This window comes from Crocodylus siamensis, chromosome 6 (assembly GCF_052110815.1).
Source record: "Crocodylus siamensis isolate JL-2025a chromosome 6, ASM5211081v1, whole genome shotgun sequence".
Lineage (NCBI taxonomy): Eukaryota > Metazoa > Chordata > Crocodylia > Crocodylidae > Crocodylus > Crocodylus siamensis.
In genome coordinates this window covers 83,698,181-83,709,830 of record NC_143400.1, presented here as the reverse complement: position 1 = coordinate 83,709,830, position 11,650 = coordinate 83,698,181, and the positions used below count along the sequence as shown (strand labels likewise).

Here is an 11,650-nt window from a genome sequence, read left to right as displayed (position 1 = left end):
GCTAGTTCTCTCTCAGTCTTAGAAATTCAATTGTAGGAACTGTACATATATTTCATTTTAGATCCACAATAATACAAATATATGATCTCCATAATATGTTATCTTGTAGTACTTGGTAACAGTTTACCTTCTTCATCAATCCATTTCATAGTGAAGAGCTGTTCATTGTCAAATGAGCACATGTCTCGAACTTCATTACACAGTCCTTCAAATGAGATGGAAGGTTCGAAATAGGTTATCATGATGTCCCTGAGCAAGAAAGACAAAGAAAGAAATGAGCATTCAAATCCATTAATTATATGATTGTACACAGGGTTAAGAGCTATTCAGGCCCCAATTTATACTGCCAACGCGAAGAGGGGATGAGAGAGAAAGAGAGGGGGTGGAGGACATGAGCGAGAGAGAGAAAAAGATAAACTAGTTGCCCCATAAGATTCCTTTTATTTTTCATCTTGGCAAATACTCTCCTGCATTCTTAATTGATTTTCATCAGTGTATTGTACATCAGTTACAAATAAATTAATTAGACATTTAATGACAGAATTAATAGATCTAACATTATAGTTTCTTTTTGGCAAAGTGGCTAGATTACAAGTGATTTTATTAACCAATTATTTGAAAACTGGAGAAGGTACCTATTTTTGATAACAGAAGTACATAAACCCTACATTTTGTATAGAAACAAACAGAGTCATTCAAACGGCAGCCACTTGCCAGTTGGATAGGACAGCATTTTAATTGCATACACAAGTTATATCAGTACTATGATATACTGGCAGCAAATGGAGGCAAGAGGGGGTATGCTACAACGTGTCTAAAAAAGAAAAAAAGAGATGTGGGGGAAGAGGTCACTTGACCCCAGCTGTCTTCCGGGGGGGGGGGGGCCTGGACCCGATGATCTGCAAGGTCCCTTCCAGCCCCTCACAATCTATGAATCTATGAAAAAACACCCAATCCATGCATGCAGCCGCAAAGCAGCATGTAGGTGGTCAGGAGCATAGCCAGGTCTGGCTGGTAGGTCTGTAGTGAAGGAAGGAGTGAGGGGGCAGATCGAGGCCCCTGCAGTGAGGGAGTGGGGGTGGGGCTGGGGCAGGGGCAGGCACTGTGCAGCTGGGACAGGGCGTGAGACTGAGCAGCGAGTGGCTCATCTGGGGGGGCACAAGGAGGGGATGGTTTCTGCTGCTGCGCACACCCCAGGAAGCATGAGGGGGTGTGTGCCCCCAGATCTGCACACACATTGAGGGCGGGCTGCCACTGCGGGCTGGGGCGGCACTGGGCTCTTCCCAGCGTGGGAGCTGGGCTGCACTCAGGATAGGCAGTGGCAGCACTGCAAGGGGGGCTATGGCAAATTTTGGGTGGATGCAGCTCCTCTCCCAGCACTGCTGTTGCCCACCCCAGCAAGTGCTGCATCCCCTGCCTCTTACAGCTGCTTGTCTAAAAGGACCAAGCAGGCAGTGGTGCAGCTGGAAGGGAGCTGTGGAACCCAGAGGAAGGGGAGAGGGAGTGGAGCCAGCAAAAATAAAGCTGGGGGAAGCAACAAGGTGTGAGGTTGAACAATAGCATGACTGGGCAGTACCAGGGGCTTCGAGGGGGTGCTAGTATGGCTCCCTCCACCCCTGAAGTCTTCTCCATGGCTGCCCCAAGATGCCTGGCTATAGGAAACTGAGTAGATGCACTCCTGTGTATCTTTGGGGTGAGGGGTGAGACAAGTGCAATGCACCCTGTCTCATACATCAGGGCTTTTCTTCATGAAGTGCAGCCCTGAGCCCAGAAATGCATCTGGGAGGGGGAAAGGAGTGAATAGGACATCAGGAGCAGCCCTATAGAGTCTGTGACAGCCAGACTCATGCAGCAAGCCTGTCCCTCAGGTACTGCAGCCAGGCTCATGCAACTACAGCAGGAGCTGTAGCAGCTGCTGCCCAACCGAGTGCAGAGAGCAGGGATAGGAAAGAGGCTGCTCACGCTCCTCTTCCTGCTCCCCAGCATAACTTCACACGCCCAATCCCATCCACTGTGGCATCATCCTGGGAGATGCAGCAAGGGACAGGGTATAGTTGGGTGTACCAGTGTGTAGGATGAATCAAGGACTCCTGTGGCGCTGGCAGCAAGGTGTACATTACTGCAATCACACATGGTTGCCAACCCAAGACATTTTTGTTTTGGTTTGGGTTTTTTACTGATAGCAAAAACACCTCGGCCTGCCAACAATGCTTACTAGCATAATAGATCATTTAACCACCACATTTTTTATATCCCAGTTCAGCAACGAATTAGAGTTTCTAAAACTATTGCAACAGTAAAAAAACAAAACAAACAAACAAAAAAACAAGTAAGAAATTGTCCTCATTAAGTGGTCTTGTGCTTTTGAGATGCCAAAAGCACTGAGAACAGAGCCACAATTAAGAAAGCTGAAATCCTTCCCATTCAGTGACATAGAAGGCTCCACATCCCCTCCTCCTCCACATATCTTCTCCTACTAGATCCCAAACACCAACAACTCCCCCCATATTTTCACCAGGCTCAGCAAAACATCACATCCATTCACTATTCCCTAGAGTAGTGGTTCTCCAGATTTATTGTACCAGGACCCATTCCATAAAGATCAATGACAAGTCCCAACCCAGTGCCCCTCACTCCCCACCCACTGCCCCCACCCTCAAGTGTGTGGGGTGGTTATTTGGGGCATGGAGGGCCCCAAGCAGCCCCTTACAGGCTGGAACTCTGCCAGCCTGTAAGGGAGAAGCCATGGTTTCCCACATTTTTCTTATTTAAAGGAGAATCCATTTTTAAAGTTTGTTCGTGACCCTTGCATATATTCTCCTGGGTCACAATCCACAGGTTGAGAAACACTGCCATTGAGCTCCTTTTCTCAAAACAGGGTGCCTTGAGATCCTTCAGGATTGCCACACAATGTTATTAGCACTGTTAGGTTTACTAACGTGATTCACAAGATAAACCCAGAGACTTCAAACAGAAAGCCACAGTTCTTGGAGTCCTCTGCTCTATTATTTTTCCTGTAGGCAAAAGAAGAGTGAAAACTAAGAGCTGGCATTTTCAAAGGGACACCTCAAGTCTATCCAGGGATGCAGGAGGCCAGAGCAGTGCAGATCTGGAAGGAGAGAGGCTCATGCTGTTCCTCCAAATGCCCACACACATCCCCTAATGCCTTCACTTTCCCCAACACACAGTCCATGCTAGTCCCTATACCCCCTCCCAGCTCAAACTAAGGCTCCTATGGTGCCTGTCTCCACACTGTGAGACACAAAACTCTGGCATACTAGGATTTCACTTAAAGCTAAGAGTTAATGTTATATCTGTCACTCCCACAATATATAACCCTAAGACCAGAAAAGTTAGAGCAAATTCAAGTTGTTTGAAGGTTTAAGTTCTGGAGAGAATAAGGAAAGGGGAGAACAAGTTAATATTGGAGAGGCAGCGACAAGATTCCCTGAGCAAGTGGATATTTGTGGGAAACATCTGGATGAGAAATTTTATTTTCTCATGGTCAGTCATCAGTGGCAATAAGAAAAGCAGGATAAAAGGTTGTAGTGGAAGGAAAGATGCAAACTTCTGTGATAAAGTACTCAATGCAATAGATATGTAGAAGTTTAATTAAAGTGTAGACTCTTAACTGCAATATACAGTAAACAAAGCACAGTAGTGATAAAAGGTCTACAGATTTAATATATCCTGAACATTTTGAGGTGATTAAACACTTCAGTTATCTTGTTAGGCAAGGCAAATGTTGATGTAGTCAAAATTAGATTTAGTACTTGCTACCTTTCAGTTCAGAAAGAAAAAAAGCAGCCTCTGCAGGATGGATACACTAAATATTTTAGTATTTGGGCAAATTTTCCTAGTTATTACTCTCAACTCTCTATACAGAACATGTTGGGCAGCCACAAATACATTTTGGAAGGGATTTTATTATAGTTCTTACCTTATTTAAAAAATACCCAAACAAGCAAACAAAACAAAATGACCGCATTACCTTGTCCCCACATCCCAGTAAATAGTAAGTCAAACCAGGGATTTTTTTTGTAGAATAAAGCGGCATCTAACATGTCATGATTAAAATTGTTTTCTGAGTGGTGAGAAGCCAATTCACTCACTAATAAGAGTTTCTACAGCAAGTCTGTTCCATGGAAGAACTAGTCTGACTAGTTACCCATATCTTCCTATTGGAAGAGTTGCTTTGCCTAATGAAATTTTCAGTCCAAAAGGTGTTCAAATTCCATGGTGAATAGTAGAGTTTATGAAGCTTTAATTAGATAGAACAGCGGCAACAGAAATATGATACAAGGCTTATACTAGATGAAACAAAATGCTTCATCTTTTCAAATTTTGAAAAGAAGGAATAGTTTCACATTTCGAATGTAGGAGTAAACATATTTTTTTTTTTAAAGACATAAGAGGCTGGGGAAAGAAGGAAAAGGAAAAGTTTGATTTCTGTCACAAAATATACCCATTTTTCAAAGTCATTTGCACAAGACACATTTTTATCCACTATTTGAAATACTTCCCAGTATACCTCCCTCCCATAGCTGCATGTTAAGACATGATACTCAGACAAGGGGTGGGGAAAGGAGCCTTCCTATTGCAGAGTTCCTGAAAAGATTTTCAAACAATACTATATACTTGCACAGTTCTTTCACTGAAGTAATTCCAAGTACCTGAGTGGAGCTAACATTTACTCCCGCTCTCATTTACAGAAATGAAGAAAGTGAAGCAAATGGAGGATGAGTTACTGCTCCCCTCTCCAAAGCACACATCCCGAATCATATGTGGGGAGGAGGGGAGAGAGAGGCAGAATCCACTTCCTTCTGCTTCAGTCACTTGAGTAATGCTGCTTTCTTATCCTAAGATCAGAAAAGCAGGAAGTTGTATATTGAAATGTGTTTTAAGGGACACTTTAAAATGCACTTCTTTTGAAGGCATGACAACTAGCTTGGTCAGCAAAGTAAAGGTTCATTCTAAAGTCAAACAAGCTTTGGGGCCTTCTGTTTTAGCAGCACTTCTGCAGCTCAGCCTAGGCCCCTTGAAAATAGCCAAGGCTAGCAACACCTCCCCCACCTACTCTTTTTAAAACAAAAAGATTTAAATGCACTAAGGCTAAATGCACTAAACTAAAACGGAAAAACACCGTTAGAGTCACTGTCTACAGCTAAGCTCTATATCACAACCATATCTGCTCTGATCCCACTTACTGGGATGCACACATTAAGAATTAGGAGCAGAGACTTCTACACTTACAATGCAAACCCAAAACCATAGCTACTCAAATCAAGAAAGTCAGACTCAGACCCCACCTCCAACCTACTACAATACCAATCCCAAGACAAGGGCAACAGAATCCCTTTGGTTGTCACCTATAGCCCACAGCTGGAAGCCTTTAGATGCATCATTAGCAACTTCCAGCCTCTCCGGAAATCAACAGCCATCTCAAGGTAGCCATCAGGAACAAACCTGTCCTGGCTTACAGGCAGCCCATCAGCCTCAGTGTCTCCTCAAAACACAAACTACTTAACTCAGGGGTGAGCAAAATCCAGCCCACCGGCCAAATCCAGCCCACCAGGCCATACTATCCAGCCCATGGGGCCCCTAAAAAAATCTAGAAAATGAATATGCAACTGCTCCTGGCTGCCTGCCATGTGGTCCTCAATGACTTGCCAAAACTCAGTAAGCGGCCCTCTGCCCAAAATACCTGCCCGCCCCAACCTAACTCCTATTCTCACCAAGGCACCAGACCTTACAGTGCACCCAGATGCCTCCTGTGCCCCTTCAGCCACACAGACCACATCATCACTGGACCAAGTAATGCAGATTGTAAACATCCAAGGTTTGCTCTCCTACTGTCATACAGATCATCACCTGCTTACAGTGCCCCTCTACTGTCTACACTGGACAAACAGGGTGATCCCTATAAGCAGGGACCTAATTAAATTGCGATTTTGTGATTTTCACAGAAACCACAAAAAAACGGTGGTTTCTGCAATTCTTCATGTAATCTCCAGGGACAAAAAAACAAACTTACCAAAAAGAAAGTGCTAACTCCCCAGTGGCAGCCAGTGGCCGCTGCGGCCCAGCCTCACAGCCTGGCAGGGAGCAGCCAAGACAGCAGCCGTCCCCTCCTGCCTCTGTTGCCGACTGGCTGAAGGCTGCCTTGCGTGAAGCCCTGCCCCTCTGCAAGGAGTGGGGCTGCATGAAGGGTGGCCCTCTCCACCAATTATCAGCCGGGGTGGAGCCATACAAAAGGCAGCCCTCTTGGCCAATCAGCAATGAGGTGGAGGTGGTGGACCTGTTGTGAAAACACCGTGAGAATGGTGGCCGGCACCACAACTGGCCCCCACAATCACCCACCTGCCACCTCAGTCTCAGTAGGTGTCTACCTATAAGTAGGGATGAAAAAGCTCTGATCAGAACACTTGGGACCCCCTAGACAACCCATCACTGACCTCAGAGCAGCTGTTCTTAAACAATAACACCTTAAAAAATAATCTTGAAAGGGAATTGAGGAACACAAAATCATCCAGACTGAGCTGCATTAAATATGGTCTAACTGAAGACTACAGATTCTCATCCTATTACCTAGATTAGCTTTTATAACCCTTATGTCCCTCAGTGGGTTAGCTGGCTTTGTTTTGCTCTCTCTTACCCACTTTGCCTCTCCCAGCAGCGCCCCCTCCTTTATCCTCCGTCTTCTCTACCTTTTGTATTCTAATCACTACTTCTTATTTAGAAGCTTTGCTTTGATGTTATGAAGGGACTACAGGAAAAAGCAAACCACTGCTTACAAAAGCTTAGGCATCTCCGATTTGGTAAGTCTATAAGATGCAACCCTACCCTGCCTTGCATCTGAAGCTAAGATACACCATCCTTATCTTGACTAGGGACTGTATTAAGTCCTTTTTTCAGTGAGGTCTTTATTTATAGGTCATTTGCACCTCTAATGCTAAAGGTTAAACAATACCTTCACTTTAAAAGCCCCATTTTACAGAGTTTACTCCTTTAAATTTCAGTAGTATCTACTGTTCCCCCATATTAGAAAAAAAATGCCTGAATACATGCAGTCCCTTCCCTGTATTACTTGTATACATTTTTTAACTTATAGTTTAAACACAAATAGCCTGTTTACATCCAAATTTTACATTTGCCATCTTCCCAACAGTGTAGCAGATGAGCAATAGCAAGATTGTTTATTGCTGCTGTCTCCTTGAGTTCAGAGCAGAGATGTCAGAAAACAGGCCAATTTGTTTTCCAGAGCCCACAGAAAGAGAATGTGAACCTTTCTGCACTTCTCCCCCTTCCCATTTTGATCAAATGGCTTTTCTTTATTACCCCTTAAGAACTGCATGCTATTCATAATACATCCTTTATAAAAAAAAACAAAACAAAACAAATATTAAAGGATAATCAGATACATTTATCCAGTTTTTCACTTCTGGTCTTCCACAAAAGTGTACATCTAAACTACTAGGTAGAGCAGCAAGCAACACCAGACACTTTAGATTTTTTCAACCAAGGCCCGAACACAGAAGTCAACTCCTCCACATATTTATCATACCCTCAATGACAAGCATTCCGATTTTTAAGGAGTTCCAATTATCTTGCATTGAAATTCCTACAATACAAAATATTTCAAAGGTGTCTGCTATTTTAATATTTGTATTCTCGATTCAGTCAAGTCTGTACAGTCCAGCCCAGAATGATTTAAAGTAGGGGTGCTCAACATCTGGTCCACAGGCCCTTTATGGCCTGAAAAGCCTTGGAATCCAGCCCATGGGGCTCCCCCAGGGTCAGGAAATTTGGCAGTAAGGGAGGAATGGTAGGATTAACTGTCACTCCCCACTGCTAAAATCCAAAACCCTGGGCAGTAGGTCAGAGCCAAGCCATACCCTGGCCAGAGCCAAGCCATATCCTCCTGCACAGCTGTGGCCCATGCCCCCTTCTCCCTGCCCCCAACCGAGTCCAGGCCATATTCCCTTCCCCCTGCATGGCAAGGTTGGGGCTGGGCCACTTCCCCTCCCCCTGTGGTTTGGGGCTGGGTCATGCCCCTTTTCCTCATGCCTGGCCAGGTTGGTGCCAGACTACTCCCTCTTCCTCCTGTGAGTTTTGGCCATGCCCCCTCTGCCTACAGGGCTGCAGCAGGACCCTGAGTAGGGGGTAAGACCCTCTAAATCAGAAACCCTCAAGGTTTTAGTCCAAGTCAAAATCCCTAGTCTGGCTACAGCTAACATCCAATTCTGGAGTGCTTACACCTATGGATGTTGGCAAAGTAGAGTGCAGGGGTCAGCAATGCTTTTAGGCAAAAACACCCGTAACCTCAACTTGTAAGATGTTGGCGTGCTAAGGGTGAATGGCAGATGAGCCGTGAGGGGCCCAATCCTTATTGTGGCAGCACAGCCCCTTTCCCCACCCCCTCCCCCAAGGCACATGCACCAAGCAAAATGCCTGTGTGCACCATGCTCTGGTACCTGTGCCAGGGGTTGCCCACCCTGGTATAGTGCCTCAAACTGTTCATCAAACTCATATGCTCTTTGAATTTTTGTTGAATCTCTCATGAATGCCACAGCACCATCTGGGAACCTTTGCCACTCTCTAACAAATGATCTAGGTTCTAATAAATCAGGCTGAGTATGGTTAAGGTTGCCAAAAGAGCCCTCAAGTCCTACTGCAATGAGATGACTGTTTTTGCTACCTAATTCTTCAGCAACTCCAAGAGAGTTAAAATTTACACACTTCACAGCTGATACTGTAGCAACAAAACTGGGCAAAACATCATGAAAATCTGTTTTTGATTTCACTAAAATTAAATTTCCGAAGTTTTCCTATTTACAGAGTAAATCCAGGCTTTACAAAATTCTTGTCAAAAGCCAAGAGTTATGAAGAGACTTGTTTCAGGCCAAGATCTGGCAGGCAGGTCATTAACCTGGAATATGGAAGAACAATGTTCAAGACTATGGCCTACTTGATTCAGACAAGGGACTTGACTTCCCTGGCAAGAGACCTTGGTAGACTATTTATTGCTCTAAGGCTAGAAATAGATGTCACCAAATGGAACAGATGGGGTATGCCAGGATGGGGTATGCCAGGGGTGTGCCTGGCATAACTGATTCACCTCATTGGGCAAAATACGGATTGCCCATTGTCCCACCATTGATCTTGTGGGACAATGGGCAATGTGCTCCCCATTAACAGAGATGTGCCCCAAATATTTCCAGGGCACATCTCTAAAAAAGGGAAACCCTAGCTTCCCCAGCTTACAGAAACTTGCCTTGGAGACCACAGAGACACACCATCAGTGAACTGATTGGCAGCTTCAGCCCCAAGACTACACCAGAGCAACATCCATACTCCAGTACGGTCCAAGGCCCAGGCCCACCAATCAGCTGATTGCCCGTCTCAGGTCTGGGACCATACTGGAGTGTCAATGGGCATCTGTGAAATCCCAAACAGGGGAACCCAGGCAGGTGCTCCCCGGACTTCACGGCCTGATCCTGCTTGCCCCAGGAATGGGAATTCTCAGGGCACACATTGTTTTAAAATGTCTCCTGAAACCATGGGAGTGCCAGCCCAGGGCTGCTGGAAAGCATCAGCAGCTCTGGGCTGACCACACTCTTCCACCATAAACCTAAAAGATATCTTGTCATAATAAAGCATCACAAATCGATTATAGATTTCATAGATATTAGGACTGGAAGGGACCTCAGAAGATCACTGGGTCCAGCCCCCTGCCCAAGAGACAGGAAGTCAGCTAGGGTCAAAGAATACCAGCAAGATAAGCGTACAAATGTTTCTTAAAAGTGTCTGGAGTAGGTGCTTGCACCACCTCTGGAAGGAGTCTATTCCCGGCTCTGGGAACACAGACAGTGAAGAAGTTTTGCCTTATCTCCAGCCTAAAACCGTCTTCCAGGAATTTGTGACCACTGGACATCATCTTTCGTTGGGGTGGTCTGGTGAACAGATCCTGATGCACACCCCTTGTATAGTTATAGAATGCCACCAAGTCACAAGTTATGGCCAGAAGCTTTAGGCATTTGTGACAAGACAAGGGGGTATGCATGCTGGTTTGCTTCGCCTTTATGCCACCATAAAAATCCCCCCCGATTTGACCAGAAATTCTATCCCTGTACCAAGAAACCTTCCCTGATGAAGGTCCATCAGAACGTGTACGGATACATACGCATACATGTACACACACACACACGTACACACTTATGTCAGCTCCAACAACTTTTTTCTGAAGGGAAAAAAAAAGTTTCCCTAGCCAAATTCCTTGAGCAAAAGCACTGTTCTCCATGCTGGCTAGGGGGTCAGAGAGTTTAAGGTCTTCAGTCTCCAAGTGCAAAGCCAGGCACAAGTAAAATCATATATTCTAGCAAGTTTTCTGATAGTTTAAGGTGAGAAGTCTGACACACTAAATGGAGCATGAGAGAATTTTTTGGAGTGGATAAAGTTAGAGAAAAATAGTGGGGGTGGGCAGGAAATGTAGAAAGGAGACCTTCATACAACTCATGAGGAAGGCATTCCAGTTAGACAGCTCGTTTATAACCAGGATCATTAACATGAGTCACAAAGGGAGTTGGTTAGTTTCAATCCTTTACCTGAACTGACAACTGCATTTCCACCCAGGTGAACAGAGAGAGGCATCTCACACCGACAGGCACACAAGAAACATGTTGTTGTTCTTGGTAGCAAGGAAATCGTAAATGGCTTTCAAATACACACAATCTAATTTTACACCTCGAAACACTCATGCAAACATCATTCAGATACTTCTTTATAAAAAATAAAAATTAAAAAAAAAACAGCCTACCAGAGATGCTATGGACAGAAGTGACATGCAAAATATCACACGTACAGCTCTATATAAACTTTCCCAATCATAGCACGGCTTTTGGCCTTATCTTAACGGTGATTATTACATGGATTACTAAAGGGAAAGCAATGCAGGCTTAATGAAAGCACTGATGCATTTCCTCACACACATCCTCTTAGTTCTTTATTTTTATTTGCTCATCTCTCTCCCAAGCCAAGTCTTGCCCTTGCTTAGATGGTAAAGGGGGGGGGGGGTCTCTTCCCAAGCACTGTGCAAAAACCTGGAACAAAAGGCCAAGGCTCAGCGGGGGCCTGGAGGCGCCAGCCGGGGCAAAAGGAAACGCCTCTCTTCCCAAAAATGCCACTTGCCCCAGAACACGCCGCGCCGCCGCACTCACCCCTTGTAGTAGGCTTTGACGCGGACCTGGTGAGCGCTGTCGCTGCCGCCCAGCGACAAATGGGACATGGTGGTGCCGCCGCCGCTGCCCTCCCGCAGCGTCGGCATCGCCGCTCGCCCCTGCCCTCCCACCTCCCCCCCGGCGGCGGCCGCTCCCGCTCCCGAGGCCCCGGCGCGAAGAGGCAACGACCGCCCCCACGCCCCAGAGCGCCTCTGCCCCGCCCCCTGCCCGCGGGCTGAACCAAGTGCTCACACCGCGGGGGGCGGGCCGCTTCGAAGGTGCTCGGTAATAGGATTCACCCCCTCACACCGCCGCAGTTGGTACAACCCAGGGCCGGAGCCGTGAGGCATGATGGGACTTGTAGTCCCCCGCGCGTGGGGGGCCGGCTGGGACTGACGTTGAGGGCAGCGCCGGTGCTCCTGAATCCCCGTGGA

At 46.0% G+C, this 11,650-nt stretch overlaps 1 protein-coding gene across 1 annotated transcript in view; it reads right to left on the bottom strand.

Annotated features, from left to right (window-relative positions):
• PRKCI (protein kinase C iota) overlaps positions 1–11,366 on the bottom strand; it is a 47,861-nt gene extending 36,495 nt beyond the window's left edge. The window contains exons 1-2 of the mRNA XM_090055879.1: positions 11,217–11,366; positions 128–249 (exon numbers count right to left, since the gene is read on the bottom strand). Coding sequence (XP_089912005.1) covers positions 128–249; positions 11,217–11,323 — 229 coding nt within the window. The 5' untranslated portion in view covers positions 11,324–11,366. The remainder of the gene's footprint in view (positions 1–127; positions 250–11,216) is intronic.
• Positions 11,367–11,650: the final 284 nt, after the last annotated feature.